General features: G+C 49.4%; 1 protein-coding gene and 1 non-coding gene across 2 annotated transcripts; one reads left to right on the top strand and one right to left on the bottom strand.

The window, feature by feature from the left end:
- Positions 1-802: 802 nt before the first annotated feature.
- Trim26 (tripartite motif containing 26) lies at positions 803-23,295 on the bottom strand. Its single transcript, XM_005087187.4, is given in 10 exon segments — positions 803-2,888; positions 3,311-3,343; positions 3,557-3,672; positions 4,066-4,088; positions 5,750-5,767; positions 7,221-7,451; positions 8,501-8,551; positions 8,553-8,597; positions 8,727-9,207; positions 23,044-23,295. Coding segments are annotated over 9 exon segments (1,638 nt in total). The 5' UTR covers positions 9,165-9,207; positions 23,044-23,295; the 3' UTR covers positions 803-2,205.
- LOC121134418 lies at positions 17,899-18,028 on the top strand. Its single transcript, XR_005871491.1, has one exon. It is a non-coding gene; the product is annotated as a small nucleolar RNA SNORA51 (small nucleolar RNA).
- Positions 23,296-23,669: the final 374 nt, after the last annotated feature.

A 23,669-nucleotide genomic window follows, 5' to 3' on the forward strand; every position in this document is an offset into this window, starting at 1 on the left:
TTAAATCTCACCCAGTGAGTCTGAGGCCAATCACGTCTACAAATTGAGTTCCAGGCTAGGGAGGGCTACATATTGAGATCCTGTCTAGTCCCTTAATTGTTTGTATGTATGTATGTATGTATGTATGTATGTATGTATGTATGTATGTATTTATGTGTGTGTATGTGTGGGAGCACACATGCATGCACATGTTCAAATGTGTCATTCATTGTGGAATGTGCTAGTATGTGGAGTAAGGATATAAATAAGATTTCCAAACCCCTTTGTAAAACAGAAACAGGTCACAGAGAAAGATCTTGAGGCAGAGTGCCCCATGGGAATTCTGAATAAGAGGAGCTTAAGGCAGGAAAGCAATGTTCTGGCATTTTGAAGGAAAACCATTTGAAGTCTATAAGTGAAAGATAAACACTTCTAGACACTGAAGATTTAAAAAAAAATTCAACTTCCACATTCACCTCAGGAAGTTATTAGATAATTCGTGACCCAACCACAGTAAATTGGGAGAGGAAACACGGGGTCCAGAAACAGGGTCATGGTTGGGGATGCAGCTGAGGGGAGTGCTTGCCTAGGATGCATGAGACCCTAGAACTAGACATCGTGGCACCTACCTGAAATCTCAGATTTTGGTCATCTTCAGCCACATAATGAGACTGAGGCTATCCTGGGTTACAGGGCCTGGGGTGGGGGTGGGGGATGTCCAGAACCCTGTCTGATGACAAAAGAGGTTCTAAAAAGGGAGTTAAAGTTCAAGGTCACTTCAGAGGCATCAAGATAAATATGGAGACAGCACCAGATGACTGTCTTAAGATTTCTGACCACCGAAAAGAACTTGTAGTTTATTTAGTAATATAAAGACACAGGAAATGAATTAAAAGAGAAGGAAGAGGAGAGCGATGACTAACCCAGGAAAGACAAAGGGGTTGGTGAGGAAGCCACTGTGCATGTACTAGTGACTCAGGCAGCATGTGATATATACAAAGTGTTCAGTCTTGAGACAGGGTGGTGACTCCAAGGCCACCAAGATTCAGCGTCTGGGAGCAGCCTCTCAGGAGCAGAGAGGAGCTTAACACTTGGACAGGCAGAGGAAACGTGGAATGTCTGAGGATAAAAAGAGGGGCATCATTTTGGCTACGCAGGAGCTGGTGTTCAACTGTGGGTACTGGGTGACTGGACCAAGGGGCTGGTGCTGGGTCAGCAGGGAGACACTGCAGGCCCTGTCTTCACATAAGACCTGGGATGGGGGTTCTCAAGATTCCTCATGATCCTGTCTTCCCTTCTCCAATCCATCTAAGAAAGTGATTCTGGACACTCCTTGGTGCCAACAACAGAGGCCTAAAGCTAGCTGAAGACCCTGAGGCAAGGGTAGTTCTGACCTCCTGGGTATTGGCCTCTGTGTTTTTAGAACCACTGATCAAGAGCAAGATGTTGGAATTGTTTTAAAAAAAACTCCCCTCACAAGGACTACTCTGCAGAGGTAATTTATTGACTAAAGCTGCTGCCTGGGTCGCAGTACCTACATGCTCTGGGTTTGGAGGCCATGAGCTTTATTAACCACACCAGGAGATGATTCCACCAGCACTCTAAAACACAAACTTACACAACCATGGAAACTTCAGTGGATCTTGACTATGTTCATTCCTGCTTCTTTCAGACATTTAACTCTGGTGGGGTAGGAAATGCAAGTGTAAGAAGCCAGGTAAGGTAGGCAACAGAATGGTTTCGGGCAAGGGGGACCTCACATCTGAGAACAGCAAAAATTGCTTCAAGTCTCCCTCAATACCCATGAGCCCTGGATAACAACTGAACAAGAAAATGCTGCTGCTGCTGCTGCCCCTACTCAACAGAGAACATGGGACCAAGACAAACGGGTGCTCAGGAAGGAGGGAGTCATTTGGTCTTCAGAGCAGGAGATCCCAGAGGAAATGGGCCGGAGGAGGGTGAGAAGCTACAAGAAATACAGACGTAGGGACAGTGGAGAGAGGACACAGCCACAGCAGTGGGGAATGAGTGGCAATTGGACGTGATGTCCCTCCTCTTTCCTCCCCCTGGTGCTCTGGCCAAGAACGTTCCTTCACACAGTCTTGGGAATCCCAAAGAAAGGAAGTTTCCATGGGTGTGGGATTTAGGCAACCCTTCTTCATCTCAGAGTCCTGGATTCTCAGAGAGCTGAAGATTCTATAGTACGGCCCAGGCTGGTTCTGGAATTCAGGGTCTCAGCAGGAGACGTGTTCCCGGCCACTTGAGCCACAGGAAGGGCACCAGGCGCCGGGTAAAGGTGGCCGTGAAGGTATAGATGAGTTCCTGTGACTCTGCATTGGTGAATGTCACAGTGCCCCCTTCATAATCCAGGGCGATGCCCACCCTCCGGGGACGCAGCACTGGGAAGAGCTGGGCCTCGGGGCTGGTGTTGGCCCAGATGCCTGAGGAGGAGAGCCGCAGGGCCCACACACCATCCTCCGGCCGCAGGGAGAGGTCCCCTTTCCTCTTCATAGAGTCTTTGGCCACTCCCACCATGCAGCTCTCCAGAACTTCCTCCTCCTCCTCCTCTTCCTCCTCCTCTTCCTCCCCTAGTGATTCCTCATCCTCATCTGTTTCCCAGTCTTCATATCCATCCCCATAGCCAGCCTCCTCGTCTTCTTCCTCCTCTTCCCCTTCCTCCTCCTCCTCCCCCTCCTCCTCATCCTCTGACCAGCCTTCTCGCTCCAGCTCCACTTCCCAGTACACCTTGCCCCAGGTGAAGCCCTTGCTGCCCAACACCCCTGGCTCACAGTCAAACTGCTGGGGGTGCAGGCAGTCACTCTGGTACTGGCTGGTATAGATCACACACTTCCAGTCCTCTGAGAGCTGCAGGTACCCGCTGGCCGACTGCGGGTCCAGGGTGACACTCACTGTGGGACAAGGGAGGAAGGAACGGTGTTGGTGGTGGGCTGGGAAGGGGAGACCAGTCTCCACAGTGTCAGTGCTGCCTCACCGCACACTCCAAAGAGTGCTATTTATATCACAGTCTCTGTGAACTGCGTCCCCTGGGGGCACTCGACACACACACACACACACACACACACACACACACACACACACACACACACACACAGCCCAGGTCTGGGGGCAGGATGATCTCTGTCTGGCCTTGGGCTAGCACTACTGTTTGCTCAGAGAGGACCATGTGGATGAGAAGGACCAGAAGCGTGACCCGTAACATCAAAGGGTCATCAACATTGTAGACAACTCAGTGGTCAAAAACGTAAGGGCTGGGGCCATCTTTGGGCAATACCAGTGAGGACTCCACGGGGAGAGCGATTTGTTTACTCACCTGTCTTATACTCCAGGTCTCTGAGCAGCTTGCCTAAGGATTTAAAAAAAAAGAGCTTCAGACCAGCAAACTCATGAACCCACTTCTGCCTTGGTATCAACGATGGTACGGGGCTCCACTGGAGATCCCAAGGAGGAAAGATACAGAAGCTAGAGCTCCTTGGAAGGATATGATGGGAGATTATGGAGGTGAGAAGCCAGGAGACCTCCAAGTCGGCCCAGCTTGGTGCTGTCCCCCAGTGCTTACCCTGGAACTGCCTCAGGCCTCGTTGCAGAGAGAGAAGTTTATCTGAGAATTCTCCCGCCTTTCTTTTAACCATGTGAGGGATGGCTTTCCCAATCCAGAACTTCTTCCTTGGGTACCTGAAAACGTGACGGACACAAGAGCCTGTTGTTTGGCTCTGCTGGTGTTTGTGACAATCACAAAGCAAGCAGGAAAGGTCTGATTACCCCTAATCAAGAGACAGAAAGACTGACCAAGGACATAAGACCGCCAGCAGATCCCACAAGTGAGCGCTCTGTCTACCAGGCCAGGCGTTGGCTCTCCCACTGTGCTTCAGAGGAAGACAGTGAACCCAGCTGGACTCCAGAGATCGCACCGGGAGAGGAGCAGCCCCTGACCCTCAAAGACTACTCTCCCTTGAAGGCCGAGGGATGACACAAGGGCTGCCTTTGGCATCCTATCACTCCCCACCATTTACATGGACCACAGTCACAGAAGTGGGGAGAGTAACAATGAGCAAATGAAACTCCTACCTGTTGGCGAAGTCCTTGGAGTCCTGCAAAGGAAGGAGACACAAAGCACCAAAGTGAATTAAGTAAAACCACACCCGTAAGCCAACACCGTAACAGGCAAGACAGGCACACAACAGCAAACAGAACACACAGGAGCTCCTTCCCCTAGGGAGACGGCAGTCTCATGGTAGGGTTAGAAAACAATAGGCTGGAGGGATGGCTCAGTGGTTAAGGGCACCGGCTACTCTTTCAGAGGATCCAGGTTCGATTCCTGGCACTCACATGGCAGCTCACTACCATCTATAACTCTAGTTCCAGGGAGCCCAATGCCGCCTTCTGGCTTCCACAGGCATCAAGCATACAAATGGTGTACAGACATACATTCGTGTAAAAACACCCATACATATAAAATAAACAAACAAATAACATAAGGGCAGAAAAAGCTAGAGGTGGCAAGTGACCTGGCCTCTCCAAGGAGACACTTAAGCTAAGGGTTGAAGAATGATAAAGTACTAGCCCGGGTGCAGACTGCTAAGAAATGGGAAGGGGCTTAGAGAGGAGGCAGGGCCAGATCACACCAGGCAGGAAGGGGCAATGGCGGTTAATTTATTCTATGAGATAAAACGCAACTATCCCCTGGCACCCATTTCCCCCCCTACCCACCTTTAAACATGTGTGTGTGTGTGTGTGTGTGTGTGTGTGTGTGTGTGTGTGTGTGTGTGTGTGTGTGTGTGTGAGTGTATGCTATACCACAATGTATGTGGAGATCAAAGGGTAACTTGTGGGAGTTTGTGCTCAACTTGTGGGTTGAACTCAGGTGACCAGGCTTAGCAGTAGGTGCCTTTTACCTGCTAAGCCATGTTACCTGCCTTTCTCCTTCTTTATTAATACTAAACTCCATAAGTTCTGGTCTGACAGGTGACCAGTCAAGAAACTACATTTCCCACATTCCTCTATAATCAAGTCTGGTCATGTGACTAAGTTCCAATGGGAGGCACTGGGGGAAAGACTTCTCATTCTTGTTCTTTAAAAAATAAAATTGCTTTCTAGTTCCTCTCTTCTCCTTGGCCGAATTTTGCACAGTGATGAATCCAACTCAAACTGCATGGCTGAGAACAATATCCCCAAGACTAGACAGTCAGCTGGAAATAAGCCAGCTCTTGGATGACTGCATGGATGTCTCTAGACCCACACCTTTGAACTGCTGCAAAGACAGGAACTTCTGCTCTATATGAGCTATTGAGCAGCAACTAGCAGAAACCCTGGGTAACTGGACACTTGGCTGATCCTTGGCAAATAGTGGCAGGAGGCAATGGGAACGGGAGGGGTACCCTGGTGGCTGTTGTAGAACAGGGAGTTGGAGATGGCAGCAGAGGGCACAAGAGAGGAGCTGAGCATCCCAGGACTGCTTTAGAGCGACTCAAGTGGATATGCTGGCCAAGGTCACTGTGGAGAGGCATCCTGTGCAGGAGGAAAATGGCAGTGCTGTCTGCGTGAGGGAAAGATGCATGGAAGGACAACAGAGAGGGCAGGAACATCCGGTGAGACGGCGCTTTGGTAAAGCCTGAAGCCTCCACAGTTCTCTGTGTTGACTGATTTTCATCTTCCTCTCACTTATTCCACAAACCTTTGCTAAGTGATTCCTTGTGCCAGGCAAGCACTGATCTAGAAGTTTGAAGTAGCAACAAAAAAGATAAATCCCTACCTGTGTAGAGCAGGCATCCTAGCAGAGGGAAGCAGACAAGAGAGGGGGAAAAAATCAACATAATATATATATATATATATACGTATATACAACATCATACTGTGTTAGTGACGTGCTACGGGAGTCAGAGGGTGAAGGGGGATGGGCAGAGGGCAGGTTGGCTTCTCAGGGAGGCACAATTTGGAAAACACATGCAACCATCAAATTGTGGCTGTGAAGGACTACTCCAGAAGGTTCAGCTTTGCTCCAGGGAAACTCAAATACAGACAAAAGTCTGCTAACACCAGCATTTTGCGTCCCGGTTTTAAACGGAGACCCCTATTTTCTCTCCTCAGCACACCCCATCATGGGAGCTTCAGGAGCAGAGCTGCCGGGAGTGTGATGCGCTCCTTGGGGGGGAAGAAGGAAGTGGGACAAGGGAGAGGAGACAAGTGACCGACCTAGAGGCTAGTAAAAGAAATCTAGAGAGGAGGCAATGCCCAGAGCAAAGGAAGGATCCCGAAGGACTTGGGACAAAGAAGAGTGCAAATCCCGAGAGCAGGACTCCAGGCTTGAGTTAGACCTCATTCCTAATCTACCCCAGGGCCTGGACCAGTCACGCGGCTCGACTGTAGCCTGTGCTGGGGACTGGCATCACCGTCTCTGGCCACCCCCTGGCTACTGATGTGCCCTGCCACTGGCCTGGAACCTCATTCCTTAGAGGCCTTTGTGTGTCCTCTGCTGGCAGAAAGGTTCATTATCTCAAACCAGAGTCAGAAACTCGCAGACAGCCCTTTTCCTGGCTTGTAAGGGAAGGACGGAGGAGGGTCCAGCCCTCCCACAAGCCTGATTCCTCTGGAAAGTACCAGGAGGAGGAAGTGTATCAGTGAAACCTGACAGCCCGCTCTCACTTCCTGTCCTGAGGCACCTCTCACACTTGCCAATCTGTTCTCTAGGATGATGCTCCAAAGTCCAGAAGAAACCTTCCATTTATCTCCACTTACCCCCTTCCCTCTTCCAAGCACGGTGGGATCTTGACGGCCACAGCTCAGCCATCCCTCATCTCCAAACCACACAAGGCATCAGCCAAGTAAGCACCTTCCTCAGCCACATCTATAATCCCGGCACTCAGAAGGCTGAGTTAGGAGGACTGCCTTGAGTTTGAGGACAGACAGTATGACACATTAAGGCTGTCTCAAAAACAACAAATATCTGTCTTGTTACCAGAAGGGCTTGATGGAATGGTCTCACGTCGTAGAAGGAGGATGGCAACAAAGACCTTCAGTTCTACGGGCGCTCTGAAATCTTTTAGACACTTTTTTTGTAGATGGCGAAATGTTTTTCTAAGGTGATACCATGCCAGTGTTTAAGCTTATGTGGAGTGACAAGGAGGATAAGCCCACCGTGCCCAGTTATTTTAGACAGTGAAACTGAGGACCCAGGAAGAGGAATCCCTTCAAAAGATAAGCGTGGCAGACCGGGCCCTGCTCACCTGCATCAGCTCTGCAGCGGGCTGCCGTGCCTTGCCCTCCAGCTCAGAGATGACCAGAGTCAGCCGGCCAAGCTCACTGACGCCCCGGGTCTTGAACTTCTCCCTGCCCTCGGTGAGGAGCTGCTCCAGGGTGGAGAGCTGGTCTAGCAGGTGCTGCTCGCGCTTCTTCAGAAACTGGTGGCCCTGCTTAAATTCCGCCACAATGTACTGTCTCTGTTCCTGCAGCTTCGTCTGTAGGAAAGGGGTAGGTGTGTGTGTGTGTGTGTGTGTGTGAGAGAGACACCTGTAGGAACTAGGGCCCGCTCAATCCTCTGGCAACTCTTGAGGTAGAAAGTCACCAGGGCGCGCCTGCTCCCCCCTCTTCTCCTTGACACCTGTCATTCAGTCTGTTCCGTTTCACTGCTCCTGAAGCCAACCCCACACTTGGCTGCTGTCACCATCTGCTCTAGCTGACGAGTACGTCTTGGAGCAGAAGGTAGCCAATGTGTCCCATTAACGACACTTCACCCTTCTAGATAATAACCCCGTGTTGCCTCAAGCTCTGCTTGAAGGATGAAGTCCACGCTCCATCATCTCCTCCAGCACCCCTACTACTCTGGACATACTAAGTGCACCCCATTCTTTCCATGTAGGACTGTGCCCTCTCTCCTTGGTGAGGCTGGGCTGTGAGTACTCAGGGACCAAGTCCTGTCCTGTAGGCTGGAGTCCGTCTGAGTCCTCAATCCCTCTTGGTAAGTGAGGGTGTCCAAGCACACCAGGACCTAGAGGTGGACTTGAGTTCTCCTTAGCTTCACTCTACTGCTCTTTCACAGCCTGGCTACACCCTGCTAGGCCTGACCCCAGGATCCCTCCACTGCCCATTTTCCCAACACACATGCTCCCCCAGGACTGGACCCGCCTGAACAGCCGTCCCTCCACACCTGTCTAGTTGAGAGCACGCAGTGTGCTAACAGTCTTCCGTACTGCCTATAGTAGGCCTCAGTGTCACTAGACAGCCTCAGTCAGAGCTTCTCGGGAAGCTAGCACCCCCCCCTAACCCCCACCCCCACCCTCTATTCAGGAAATCACATCTTCTCTCACTCTTAGAAAGAGGGCACAAAGTCGGGTCCCTCAGTTCCTGCAAGGACAGGGCAGGCCAACCTTCCCTGTCTCTGGGTAAGCCCCAGGTGGCCTGAAGCCAGCCTAGCACCCATACTTCCCAAGGACTCCTAGAAACACATCCCACCCGCCTGGTCCCTGCCCGGAACACACACTCCCTCCCAGCCATGACTTCCACGTACTAGTGCAGCCATGATATCAGCTTCTCCCTTGGCCTGGAAGCCCTGAATTTTTTTCTCTGTCTCTCCTTAGGGTGTTCAGGTGGTTCAGAATTTTTTCCTGGGGAAAGACAAGCAGTGGGGAGAGAAATTTGAGTGTCCCGAGCTGTGGCAGAAGCAATGCCCGACAGAAGCCCGCCCCCACCCCAGGCCTGGGGAGACCCTCGGTGTCTTGTGCCAGAGGACGTACTCTGTGCGGCAGGGCAGCCTTCTCCACCAGCACTGCAGTGTGCGGCCTGTGCTCCCGGGACTCGCGGCACATCACGCACAGCAGCTTGCCATCATCTTCGCAGTAGTAGTGCAGCTTCTCTTGGTGCCTCTCACACAACTTCATGTCCTGTGGCTCCCGGGCCTGCTCTCCTGGCTGCCTGCCATTGTCTACCTTCAGCCGCTCAATGTTCTCCACCAGACTGGCTAGCTGCCACACGGGCCGGATGTTCTCCTTCTTAAAGGGCTTCTTGCAGAGCGGGCAGACGGGGCGGTTCCCGGACACAGGACGGATATCACCTGTGCAGCTGCGGCAGAAAACATGGCCACAGTCGATGGTCACTGGGTCCCGCAGGTAATCCAGGCAGATGGAGCAGGTCACTTCCTCCTCCAGGCTCCTCAGGGGGGCTGATGCTGCCATCCTGCCCTTAGTTAGCTTGTGGGTCTCTGTTCAGAGACCAGACCTGAAATCAAGAGCAGGCTCAGCAAAAGGGGAAGAGTGGCATCCCCCCCAGCCTAAGATTGTTCCAGATGAGATCACAAGGGAGCCAGGAGGGGAGGAATCGTCTGTGGCTGTTCTGGGCTGTGCAGGCAGGACCCTTCTAGGGACACAGAAGCTTAGCCTTCCTACCCCTGCGACAACAGAAAAGTCAGGGGTATTTTGAACCTCAGTTTATTCATTCACAAAATGGAGGGGGGGCAAATGGAAAGAGAGAGGGGGGAGTCTACCGGGCATTCTAAGCAGGTGATGTAAAAGAATTCTGTTGGGAACACTAAGCACAAGCCTGGTTCATAGAAGGTAATCAGGGAGAGAACCCAGACTCCTGGCTTCTCCGTCCACTGCATGGAATCTGAGAGCTGAAACTGGAAATGGCGCCAAGAATGCAGGACCCTGCCCTACCTTCTGGTACACAATGCCCGTGCTGGGCAGGGAAGGTGGCTCTGCCACGGGCGTAGGGAAGGTAACCATGCAGGTTTTGCAATGCCGGGACCGCAACACTGTCACTAACGGGTACGACTGGGAGTCCATCAACAGAGCTCAGGAGACTCCGCTGACAGAGACGGTAAGTACACAGACATAGAACTGCAGCCCATATGGCCCAAGGAGAAAACACAGTGTTGACTCCTTAAGGATCTGGTGTGATAATATATACAAGTGCTCTGCCGGTGACAGCACTGTACAAACATGAGGAATTATAGTGCTGAGAACACGAACCGAAACACCCTGGGCTTTAGTTAGACCTGTGTAACTTTAATATGTATATAATGAGTAAGAAAATGTACACACCAACTTGAAATGAAATTCAACTGGCAAATGATGACGTACCGAGTCCCCAGAACGTTAGCAGAAATGCTGAGGGTGTTTGACCTAGTCCTGTGTGACAAAAATGGCTGACCCCTGCTCTCAGTTTAACACACTGCAGAGGAAATGAAACTTTGGGCTCCACTTGTAGAATAGCCTGTAAGTTTAAAAGCCAGGCCAGCTTTTCATTGTTTTTGTTTGTTTTGTTGGAGAGAAGGGGGTAGCTCCAAGGACAGAATTTACAATTTCCTAGGAAGAGCTCAGCTACACGTCCCCTTTCCCATAAAATAACACGCCTTCACCACTAGGAGCCCACATCAAACTGGCTCATGCTGGGCCTAGTGAGTCTTTCGAGCTCTCTAAGCTGAATAAAAACCACTACGTACATTACAGTGAACACTGCAGGGTGTGCAGAAGATCCCTGGGTAATCGCTGGAGAAGGGTTAACAGAATTAGATACCGAGGCACAATAGCTAAGACAGCAACTGACCAGTATTCTGTTTAGATTTAGTGAGGCCCCCCTGCGGCTCAAGGCAGTGGGGGGGGGTAAACAGAATAAGCATTCCGCAACTGCCACAGTACCAACACAGATGTCAAGTCCATTAGGTGAAAGGTTTGGGGCAGTCCCTACAATGCCACAGTGGATTATTTCCTACTGCCTTGATTTGGGAGAGATCCAGTGGTCAGCTTAACCAAGCAACCAAACCTGCCCTCACTAAACAAGCACAATCTGGCACAGGTTTCCTGCTGAGGAATTGCATTAGTTAAGCACCATCACCTGGGGCTAGAGAGATGCCTCAGGGGTTAAGAGCACTTGCTGCTCTTCCAGAGGCCCCAGGTTCGACGTATGCCTAGCACCCATATGGCAGCTCACAACTGTCTTCAACTCCAGTTCCAGGGAGTGTGACAACCTGTCTCTCTAGACATATGGTACACCGACAAAACACAGGCAAAATATCACACACACACAAAGAAATAAACAAAACAAGCACTATCATTTATGACATTTTCTTGCCAAAAATGTTTGACTTGACTGACCTTAAGTCTTTAGACTTAACTTTCAGTTTACGGAAAACAGGCAATTTTTAAAAACACTGCACTAAGTTATCACAGAGAAGGTGCTAATAATAGCACTGAGTTAAACCACGTCGTGGGGGAAGCCATCAGACAAATCCAGAATTGGGGAATCCACAGGCCAACTGGTCTTTTAAAAAGACCAGGATAAAAATAGTGAGATGGTTTGGAGGTAAAGGCATCTGCTGCCAAGATTGACAACTGGATTTTGACCCCTAGGATCCACACGGCAGAAGGAAAGAACCAATTTGTGCACACAGAAGGGGGGGGGGGGGGTAGAGCACACAATAAAACTAAAAAAGATCACAATAACAAGCAAGTACAAAAGATAAATCTGGCCTGGATACTGGCTTCAAAAGGTAGTTATAACAATATTCCAAGGACTATCAAGAAAAATTTAAATGGAAATAATCTAGATGGCACTTACTGAAACTATATGAAAACCTCTGCTTTTCAGCAATAGATGCTATAATATTTAGAGCTTCATAATTACAATTTACATAAAAATGGTTTCACGAAACCATACCAACAGAATGGTCTGTAGCCACCAGAATTGTTGAAACCAGAGTACAGAAAACCCAACTAATGCTCTACTGAACTAATGCCAGGGTTAGAACAACCAAAGCCCATGTTAACCTCAGTCTTTTTCTGGGTACCATAACCTGATAGTCCAAGTCCCAAAGCCTGGCTACAAAGACTGCTCAGCATGTTACATGTAAGACCAGAGGTTCAAACTCAAAAACTTGAATAACCCAGGCTCAAAGTTCAGGGTCTACAATCCAATAACCAGGTGGCCAACAATTTCAGGGCAGTGGGATCTGCCATTTATATGTGCTATTTCACACCCAGGACACTCTTCTGAGGAAGCTGGGGCTCGGGCCTGTTAACCACTATGCCAAAGGGCTCAGGGGCTAGGAAGCAGTCCCAGGGCCACAACTTCAGCCCGACCCACCCCCCCCCTCCTTACCCCAGCACACTGAAACGGCTGAGAGCGAGCTGACCAACTCCCAGCTGAGCTCATCTACGCGAAGGCTTAGTAAGCTGAGCAGAGCTGACAACAGGAAAGGGGCGTGCGTTCCTCAGATCTGGCTGGCAGTACCCTAGCCTTCACTACAAGCTGACTCAAGCATTCCTGTTCAGACAGCACTTTCTGCTTTTCAGTGATGGAAGGAGCTCAAGCTTGCAGAATTAAGAGCAAAATGTGTGTATGTGTGTGTGTGTGGGGGGGGGGTGCAAAGCAGACCACACCTGCTCCCATACCTACTCTGTCAAGCCAAACGCAAACTGCCCTGCACAAAACCTGTGCTTTGTCTGAAGAGGCAGAATCGCCCCCTGCCTTTGCCTCCTGGTTACTGGGATTACAGGTGTGTGCCTCTGCTGGGATTCTTAAAATACCTTTGCCAGGTACCACATTTCCCCATTTCATCATATATGCCTCGACCTTGTTCTCTCTGATCATCTCCACAGGTTTCTACAATAAGATAATACAAACGTCATCCTCCCCTCCATTCCTGGCCCCAGGAAGACAGAAACCGTAGAAAGGCAGAGGCGTGAAAATCTTAAGTGGGCATCCACGTCGTGTTTTTTTTTTATTGGCAACCTGACACAACCTAGAGTCACCTGGAAGACGGAACCTCAATTGGAGAATTGTGGGCATGTCTGTGAGGCACTGTCTCAATTGTTTACTGATAGAGGAGGGCCCAGGTCCTCTGCAGGCAAAACTCGACCCAGGCAGGCTGTCTTGCGCGGTGCAGCTGAGCAAAAGTGAATGAGCTAGTAAGTAATTCCTCAAGTTGCTGTGGTTAGGATGTTTTATCCCAGCAGCAGAAGAGCAAATTAGAACTGCTCCCTGCACTCTTATTTGGTTCTGAATCCATGGGAAGCTACTGCATATTACCTTGTGCAGGAAGTCATACACCCCTGCTCCTGGAGCAACACATCTCTAGCCCCTCCAGGAAGCCAGTACCAGCTACAATTCCAATTCCACAGGCCCGCAGTATCCTGACATGTGGAGGGGACTGGGGACACTCTCGATCCATTGCTGAGTCTCCCTCTGTCCCTTACAAAGTTGAGGCTCTCATAAATACTAACCTGCGACACACTGGCGGGGGTGGGGTGGGGGTGGACGACACTGTGATTTCTGGCAAGGAAGTGGATCCTGGGCACGATTCTTGGCTGTGAGAATCACTACGAGCTGCGAACACCCCGAAGAAGTGTCACTGTGAAGGTCCACACCTCCCAGGCAGACAGACATGGGTGCTATTGCTCCCACCCCTGCCCTAGCCTAGTTCCAAAGGGAATGTATCCAAGCACTGGCCCACACTTCCCCATAGCCATGGTCTCTGCCCCAGGTGCTACATTCTCCCCCTGCACCTGCGGTTTCTTCTGCCCTCCCATCTAGCACCTTACTTCCTGCTTCCTCAAACTCCCACGAGAGAGAGAGAGAGAGAGAGAGAGAGAGAGAGAGAGAGAGAGAGAGAGAGAGAGAGAGAGAGAGAAAGAGAAAGAGAGCGAGAGAGAGAGAGAAAGGAGAGAGGAGAGAGGAGAGAGGGAGAGAGAGAGAGAGAGAGGGGGAGAGAGAGGAGAGAGAGAGGAGAGAGAGGAGAGAGAGAGAGAGAGAGAGGAGAGAGAGAGAGGAGAGAGAGAGGGAGAGAGAGAGCGAGAGAGCGAGAGAGAGAGAGAGAGAGAGAGGGAGGGAGGGAGGGAGAGGGGGAGGGAGGGAGGGAGAGGGAAAGGGAGGGAGGGAGAGGGAGAGAGAGAGAGAGAGAAAGAGAGCGAGAGAGAGAGAAAGAGAGCGAGAGAGGGAGAGAGAGAGGAGAGAGAGGGGGAGAGAGAGAGAGAGAGAGAGAGAGAGAGAGAGAGAGAGAGAGAGAGAGGAGAGAGAGAGGGAGAGAGAGAGCGAGAGAGAGAGAGAGAGAGAGAGAGAGAGGGAGGGAGGGAGAGAGAGAGAGAGGGAGGGAGAGAGAGAGAGAGAGAGAGAGAGAGAGAGAGATCCTAAAAGACAACAAGTCCCCAGGTATGGACTCTAGTGCCCACAGAGGCAAGCAGAGGGGCCTAGGTTTGCAGTCTGACCCTTAGGGCTCTTTCAATTACCCCCAGCATCTCCTCAAACATGTCCCTGGGCCTCCCAACTGGAGCTCCTTCTATCTGTCATCCCAGGATATGTAGCTTAAGGCTCCACGTCCTGTGACACCCCTACTTAATTGCTCCACTGGGTACAGGTTAAGGCCTATTTCTCAATCTAAATTAAGTAAATTTCAGCCAGCTATCTCTAACGAACCTGGAGAGGTTAGACTTCAGGGCAAAAAGCAATTGATCTGGCTATGTGAACTAGAGAAATGGCTACACTCCTCCCCCGCTGGCTACCAAGCATGACGTTTCCCCAATATTATAAGCTGAGAGGTCAATGACAAAAGGCTTTAAAATACCCAGTTCTACAACTGTGTGCCCTGCAAGTGTTCTATGTCTGTGACTGGAAATTTGTCTCCTGTCTCTTGCCTATGACATTGCCAGTAGACATCTGTGCTCTGTACCAGGAATTATAAAAGGAACCCTTTATCATCTAGCAGAAAAGTTCACCTAAGAGTCAACCGAGGAGGTGTCAACATATACCCCATCAACAGGATCTCTGGAGATGGGCCCAGGTTTTGGTTAAAAAAAAAAAAAAACATTAAAAAGCTCACAAAAACTCCCAAGGCAATTCGAATGTCTGTCAGTGATGGGGAAAAGCGACTTTAGAGCCTTGGCTCGGTCTACCGAACGTCAGAGATGACGAGAGAGGCACTTCTCAGTGTGGAGGTCCTTCCACCTTCCACAGCTGCCCTTTGGCGCCTGCGGAGTGAGCATCCCAGGGAGTCAGGTGGAGAGACAGGCTGGAAGACTGGAGAATCAGGTCGCCCAGAGGGAAAGGGGTGGTGGGACGGTGAGCTGAGCATGACGAACAGAAGTGTGACTAGGATGGCACACACTGGCTGAGTGTCGTGGCGCACACCTGTCAAAGTCCCAGACTTGAGAGGCTTTAAGGACTGCACACATTCAAGGTTAACTAACATGGCTTACACAGCAAGACCCTGTCTCAAAACAGTAACAAAAAACAACGACTCCCTGCACTCCTACTCTCCTCCCCTGGCCTTGTACTAAGAGTTCTCTCAGGCCAGCTCCACCAGATAAAGAATTCTCAATTTCATCCTAGCACTCTCGAGAAACCACCGAGGGTTTACGCATGGTTTACTGAGTGTCCACTGCATCAGGCACCGAGGAACAGAAGAGACACTCCTTTCCATCTAACACCTCCCTAATGACCGCAGTGATCCGATTCAACACCAGGGACTGTAATGTAAGTCCAGAAGGGCTTCTCTTAAGCCTCTCACCTAGGCTGGCACTGCTCCAGTCACCACGGCCATCTTCCTTTTTGCCCCTCAAACATACCCAACTTAGTATAAAGTGCCAATGTGCTCACTGGTTGAAACCCCCCAAATGGCTTTCTGGCACTCCAGGGAGACAGTCAAAACTCTTTCCCTTCCTTTTTTTTTTTTTTTTAAACTCCGAGAGCCTCCAGTTAACCCAGGCCTGCTTGTGTGTCCCAAGCCGCTTTACCTCAATCAAGAGTGAAACCAAACCCCCTTCGTGCCTTTGAGTCCAGGAAGCTTCCCTGCCTCACTCCCATCCTTTTCCACTTTGACTCTTTTCCCTGCTGGAGTTCTCTGCCGAACACCAACCCCTCTGGCAACTCCTGACCATAACAGGTCATATGTCTCTATCATCAACTCGCAGTGGACGAGGTTCCAGCCGGAGGGTTCAGGAACTAGCTAAGAAAATGGTTGTGGAGGAATTAACTAGCTATAATGGTGGTAATCGCTCTCTTTCTTTTCTTTAGTTTTAGACCTAGCCATGCATCTGTAAACAACATGTGGCTCCCCTCCAGCCTCTACCCCCTACCCCCTTGCAATGCCCTGGTTTTCCATTCAGACAATGGAATCCCAATTCGAGATCGTCCACTCTGCTTATACTAACATGGCAGTGAGGCTGGTTCACTCCTGTGACTGTGCTGACTCTGCTCATTGTCACTGCTGCTCTTTGACTACAGTCCTTTACATTTCTGATGGCCACCTGGGTGATTTACAGTCTGGACCATTACAAACACCACAAACGACCCCACGTGCTGCCATGCTTACACAGACACAGACACACACACAGACACACAGACAGACAGACAGACAGACAGACACACACACACACACACACACACACACAGGCACATGGGACATTTTACTAGAAAGGTCCAAGTTGTTTCCAAAGCAACTGTGGTGATATACGTACGTTCCCACCAACCAGCTCCACAGACTCACCAACACCTGGCATCACCAGCTTTACAAACTTAGCTAAGCTGGTGGATGGGAAACAGAATCTCATCATGTGTGCGTAGCATGAAAAGAGGAAAACAAACAGAAACAGTTACAGAGCAAGGAGCTTAAAAGTGGGGTGGGGGGAAAGGGAGGGATATTGTGCTTTTTGGTCCACCAGCAACCGATGTTTAAAGTTTACCCTCTGGTGATGGAAGCAGCCCATGACCTCCCGTTCTTTTTTTCCCCCTGTGGTAACTTTCTCCCCAGTTCATTTCTGGGGAGCCATGCGTAGGGTGGAGCTCCCCTCAGTTCTAGGATGAATAGAAAACATCAGTCTTAGGTATAGTAACAACCCACATCCTTTGGTTCAAGGAAAAACACAAATCACAAGGAGACTTAGATGGGAAAGGGGAAAAACTCTTGTGGTTTCTTAGGAACTTGCAAGAGGTAAAGTCACTTGGTTTGCAGCCCCTAAAGCGACCACCCTGCTGTGCAGACTGCGAATCTGCTTGAGAAGTAAGCCAATCTAGGGAGATGAAGGGGAAAAAAGCACAGCTTGACAGCACTTTTTCAAATCCTGTGCCCAAAGCTAGCCCCACCCTTAAACCTCTCAGTCCCATGAGTCAATAGACCCTCTTTCTGCCCTTCCAGCTTGGACTTGCCCGTCATCTGTTTTGTTTTGCTTTGAATGGGTGGGGAACCTGACCGATACCAAGAGGAAGTTAGTTACGATTTATGAAAAGAATACCAGTCAACTGCCTGAGACAGGTGAACACAACATCTAGAACACAGCAGACCTCCAGCCTGCTCTGGGACATCACGGCTCCTCCTTGTGGCTCCTAGAACTCTGAGCAGGGGAACCCAGCCTCACTTTCTACCATCCTCTGCAGTCACTCAAGGCCTGTACCAGAGAGTCCTAGTTAGCCACCTGGGGTTTCACCCAGCCTTGTGAAGTATAAGGCTACAATCTTGACTTTCCTGGGCTTCCACACCATTGTGAAGAAATAAAGGTGCGGATTCCAGAGCCAGTCCCAAAACAAACTGAAAGTAAGGTTCGGCAGGTATACCAGCATATATAGTGTGCAGCATAAAGCTCTATTACTAGCAGCAACCGGAGCAGAATAAACATGGCTGAAATCACTGGAGCTGAAATCTGGGGAGGAGAGTGCACTTATTTTTCACAAATTGGTTATCAGGCAGGAAAGGGCCAGTTCATCAATGTAGTTGTGTGTGTGTGTGTGTGTGTGTGTGTGTGTGTGTGTGTGTAGTTATTGTTGTAGAATAAATTCTGTCCCATTCTAGCCTCAAACTTGCCATGTAATCAAGGCTGATATTACACCCCTGATTTTCCTTTCTTTGCCTCTCAAGTGGGGGGATTCCAAGTGGGTGCCACCACACCCAGCTAAACCAGTGTTTCTGAAATTACAAATGGTGGCTTCTTCGTCCTTAAGGACAGGTTGCTTTCATAGTCTGCCTCTACAGAGAGAAGAGGCAGAGTAAACCGACCCCATGTACACTTCAGTCCAGGCTACTGTACCTAGTCTGTATTGTGAATGGGGAGGGGGACCTTGGGGTGAGGGGATCACAAACAGAAGGAATGGCACGCTGGCACACAATTTTAACCCCAGGATGGGGGGGGGGGCAGAGGCAGGTGGATCTCTGAATTCCAGGCCAGGTTGGTCTAGGCCAGCCAGGGATCTAATGAGGCCCTGTCCCCAAAATAAAGTCACACATAGAGCCAGTAGACTCAAAATCCACCCATGGCTAAGAAGTTCAGACTATTCATATGGGGGTCGGGGTTGCGCAGAACATCTAAGCAAGCTAACAGGGAGTTACTATTTTTCATCGAAGTTGAGACACCTATAAATTATATCTTAGCATCTCTGGTATGTGATCAGTGTCACACATCAGTTAACTGGCAAAATATTCTTCCATGTGGGACATAAACTAAGGATATGTAAAGCCACGGAAGCAACACATTTTATGAGGGGTGGTGTATTAGGGTTCTCTGGAATCACAGAACTTATGGAATGAACCTTCCCATATATAAAAAGGGGGTTTACTGGAATCAGGCTTCAGTCTAGCTAATCCAACAATGGCTAGCTGTGAATGTAAAGTCCAAGAACCTAGAAGTTGCCAAATCTCACAAGGCCGGCGTCTCAGCTAGTCTTCTGTATATGGTGGAATCCTGGAGAAGTAGGCACCAATGCCAGTGAAAGAATGTGCCAGCAAGACAAGGGTAAGCAGGCAAAGAGCAAAAGCATCCTTCTTCTATGCCCTTACACAGACTTCCAGCAGAAGGCACGCCCCATAGTAAGGGTAGGTCTTCCAGATTCAAGATTTGAATTAAAGCAGTGTGTCTTCCTTTCCCAAGATCCAAATTACAGGCCAGTGTCTTCCCGCCTCAAGATCCAGATCAAAGGCCCGTGTCTTCCTACCTTAAAGGCCCAGACCAGAAGTGGATCAACCCACTTCAAGAGATGGCTCAGTGGGTAAGGGCACCTACCACCTGACTCTTACAAGTTGTTCTCTATCCTTGACACACACACACACACACACACACACACACACACACACACACACCACACACACACACACACACACACGATGGTACATGTGCCCATACACATACTAAATAAACTCCTCTGGGGAGAGGGGGGAATCTGGTCCAAATTCACACATTCAGCCCCCAATCCTTTCACCTTGCCTAGCTTTCCATAGTAAGAAGACAGCGAGAGCCCCTTCACAGCCCATACTCTTTCCCTGCCTTTGAACACTCTGTTCTCTCTGGCCCAGCTCAGCCTTGAATAAAACCGTCCCTATCTCTGCTCCTTCCAAGTTAATTCTGTACTGCTATGATAACACTATCACACTGCTTTATGATTGATTTTCTTTTGTGTGTGGGGGCGGGGGGTGGGTATTCTCATCCAATCAGAATGTGAAAATAAGAGCGATACTTCAACGACCTTTTTTAGCTCCAGTAGCCGGTCCTAATCATGGAGTCACGTCTGTTAAGATGCCATTCCCAGATTCTGAGCCCTACTGTGCTCCCGATTTCCACGCAACTATCAGATTCCCACTTCACAAGCCTGCTTCAGCAGCAGAATCTTGAGAATTAGCCATCTTCCGCCACAGTCACCCAGACTGTCTCCTCTTGGGGAAGGTCAGCATTCCGAAATTCCATTTCCATCAATCTAGGCCAAAAGTCTACTTCACCCTAAATGCTAATCTTAAACTAATCCTTTGCTTTCTACGAACAACTCCTTCCCATGTATTTCCTTTTGTGCTCCTGGGAGTGTAAGTCCGATGCCAACCTCCTGAAGCCTGAACTCAAAAGGCTCCTTCCACCTGAGGTTTGCAGAGCTCTGCAGTAGGAGACCCAGTCTCAGTCCCACTTGCTATTCTCTTGTAGAAAGTAACAAGTCATCCACTACCCTTGCTCTGCAGTTTCCTTAACTCTTTTTCTGAGACAGGGTCTCATCAGGCACCTTTGGCTGGCCTGCCATTCACTATGGAGATCATCAGCCTACCTCTGCCTTACAGGTATCACCATTCCTTACCCCTTCTTTTTAAGTTCTTTTTTTTTTTTTTGGTTTTTCGAGACAGGGTTTCTCTGTGGCTTTGAAGGCTGTCCTGGAACTCACTTGGTAGTCCAGGGTGGTCTCTAACTCACAGAGATCCACCTGCCTCTGCCTCCTGAGTGCTGGGATTAAAGGCGTGTGCCACCAACACCTGGCTTTCTTTTTAAGTTCTTAAGACTGGTTTTGTGTGTACAAGTGTTTTGTCTGCCTGTGTGTACGTGCACCACGTGTGTGCAGTGCCTGCAGGGTTCAGAGGAGGGTGTTAGATGACCATGAGCCACGTGAATGCTGAAAACTGAATCTAGGTCCTCTGAAAGAGCAACAAGTCCAGTTATCCATGGAGCCAACTCTCCAGCCCCAGCTTTCCTTATCTTTTGATGAGAGGAAATTTGATGGGGGATGTCCTTCTGTATATATGTTTCTCTCATTGGTTGATGAATAAAACACTGTTTGGCCAACAGAGGCAGGAAGATAGGCGGGACTAGGAGACCAGGAGAATTCTTGGAAAGGTAGGCAGTGAGGGCTTGAAAGGAGGCGACACATAGAGACCAGGAAGACAGGATACACCTGGTAAGCCAAGACCACGTGGAAATACATAGATTTATAGAAATGGGTTAATAAAATTAAGACAGAGCTAGCCAATAAACCCTAGCCATCAGCCAACAGTTTTAGCATTAATATAGAATCTGTGTGCTTATTTGGGGCTGAGGTGGCTGGCTGCAGAGCCTGGCAAGAAAAAAACTACAGCAACCGAAATTGTTTGGTCAAGTTTATCAACTTGTTTCAAGTTTAAAAGGTGACATAAAAAAAAGGTCTGAATGCCCCAAAAAGTACCATCATAATAGGAAGGACACAGTTTCCAATAGTCAAAGCTGCACCAATTTGAGCCACAAAACAAACTGCTACTGGACTATAATCCAATGTCTAAAATTAACACCTACAAGTCCATATTGATATAATTAAACGGGTGACTATATTAACAAAGGGGACACATTTCCCATCCTGAATAATTTAAAACCCATAACCCTCAAATTCCTCAGAGGAGCAGAGTGGCTTCCTGCCAAATGATACTACATGCAAAGGAAGGAAAACATAGCGCAGAATTTAACATTGCAGGGAGCCAACACACCCTCAGTCGGGTGAACAGGTCAGTGTCATCGTAAACCTTGACAGCATGAAATCCTTGCTAACGTGTTGTGGATACGGCAACCTAATTCCATCCTTTCAACACATAAACCCAATCTTAAGAATAAGACATAAAATAGGAGAGTACCACACAAACACACATACAGTTTACATCGTAGTATGCCTCAAAGGTTCCTGTGAGAAAGGCTTGTTTCTTGCACCACTGGCATTACTGGAAAATCTAGGGCACTGAGAGAGAATCACAGAAGAGGACTGTGGGGCTCTGGTCTCTGTCTCTCTCTGTATGTATGATGAGCAGGCATGGTATCCCATGATTGTATTCTCAGTCCTCAGGAGGCAGGGGTATGAATATTAGCTCAATTCAAGACCAGGCCCAGACCAATAGGCACCACTGGATCGTGGATTAGAACCTCCAAAGCTGTCAGCCAAAATAAACCCCTTCTCTTTGTGGGTTCATTATCTGAGATATCCATTACAAGGTATCTATCAACACTTTGAAAGTTCACACAAAGTCTAAAAACTCTCACAGCCAACCAAACGCAATGCAGTAACCCGGAGGAGAACACGGAAGGATAAGTATTTTTGAAAAAAGAAGATGAAAATAAATATATGTGGACTCTGGCGGATAACCATGCGTAAGATGTTAATGAAAGAGGAGTCAGTTTGAGGTTACATAGGAACTCTACAAATTGTTTCCTCGAAGTTTCTGTGAATAGACAACTGTTCTAAAAATTAAAGTGTATTAAAAATGGTAACCAGGCATCAGAGCGGATGCCTATAACCTTTAATCCAAACGCTCAAGAGGAAGAAGGCTAACATGGGCGTCCATGGCCACTTTCAGACCATCTTTGGATATATGGCAACACCCTGCCTCAATAATAATAATAATAATAAAATAATAATAACAATAGTGATAATAATAATAAAGTAGTTGCAATTTTAAAAACATTAATGAAACTTTGCTTTTAGGAGGGGTTTTCTTTTTTTTTTTAACTTGGGAGGAATACTCTAGGGATCATGATTTCATCTAACAAACAAGAGGTTCAGGCATGCATGAACACATGTTATTCTCCCCTTTTCTGAGGCACACACAAATAGTTGCATTATCAAAATCTGGAATGTACTAGAAATTTTTAAGTGTCTCCTCCCATTCACTCCACAAAGTTACACTCATATACTTTTATCCTATTTCTTTTCCTTTCCTTTTTTTTGGGGGGGGTCTCGAGACAGGGTTTCTCTGTGTAGCCCTGGCTATCCTGGAACTCACTTTGTAGACCAGTAGACCAGGCTGGCCTTGAACTCTGAGATCCTCCTGCCTCTGCCTCACCAGTGCTGGATTAAACCATTCTGCTTTCACACTTTTTTCTTTTCCTAAAGCTAATTAGTTAGTAAATCATTAGGGATAATATACAATTCCAGGTACAAGCGGCTAAGCTAGTTTAACTCTGACACAGTAAATCATAGATAGATGATAGATGAGATAGATAGATAGACAGACAGATTGAAAATAAATACATAAATAATAAAATAAATAGGTGGAGATCTGCCTTTGGTCATGCAGGGCTTCAAGCCACCAGGTAGACCGTCATCCGGGTCCCGCTCACTCCTGAATCTGGGGACTGGAAGAGACTGAAGTAAGTCTGGGCTGGACCAGTAGAACCACGAGCTGCACAGCGAGCTCAGGGCGACAGGCCCAGAAGCGAGCCGGGGACGCGGCGGGCACCCGAGCTCGCCACCCCTCGCGCCGGGGCCTGTCCAGCAGCTCCGCCTTGGGCCCGCGGCCGCCTTCGCCGTCCCCACCCGGGCCGCGCGGCGAAGCCGCCGTGTCCCACCAGCGCAGGCCGTACTCACCCGCGCCACGCTCCGGGCCCGGTCACTCCTCTTCGGCAAGCTGCTCCGGGCGTAGCGCCTCAGCGAGCAGCTGGCAGCGCAGCCTCCCCGCCCAGCAGTCTCCCGGCGCGCCGTGCCCTCCGCCGAGATTTCTCCGTGGCCGGCCCTGGGATTGGCCCTCGCCGAACTCCGCCCTCCAATGGGAACTTCAGCCTGCCTGACGTCACTGATCACCGGGCAAATCCCCAGGCCGCCGCCGCGGAGGTGAAGCGGCCGGGCCCGAGAAAAGGAAAGTGAAATCGGAAGTGGCCGGTGCGTCACGGTAGTCGCCCAGCCGCTTAGGTCGCGCAAGGCCTAGTGTGGATTAGGGTGCCGGAGCTCCCCAGATTTCGAAACCCTGTTTCTGAGTCCCTCGGCCTAAGGGTGGTCGGCGGTGTCTGCAGGGGCTGGGTTTTAGATGGGGTTTCCTCCTCTTGGTCTGCCCAGGACAAGACCAGACATCACTCTATCTAGTATTTCCAGGATCCATTTACAAAAATTGCCATTTGTAAAGCTCCTAGCTAGGATGTTTAGACACACACACACACACACAAGGGCGCTTGCCACCGAGCCAGATGACTGGAGTTCGAATCGCGTAACCCCCGCAT

Source organism: Mesocricetus auratus, unplaced genomic scaffold (genome assembly GCF_017639785.1).
Source record: "Mesocricetus auratus isolate SY011 unplaced genomic scaffold, BCM_Maur_2.0 Super-Scaffold_100027, whole genome shotgun sequence".
Lineage (NCBI taxonomy): Eukaryota > Metazoa > Chordata > Mammalia > Rodentia > Cricetidae > Mesocricetus > Mesocricetus auratus.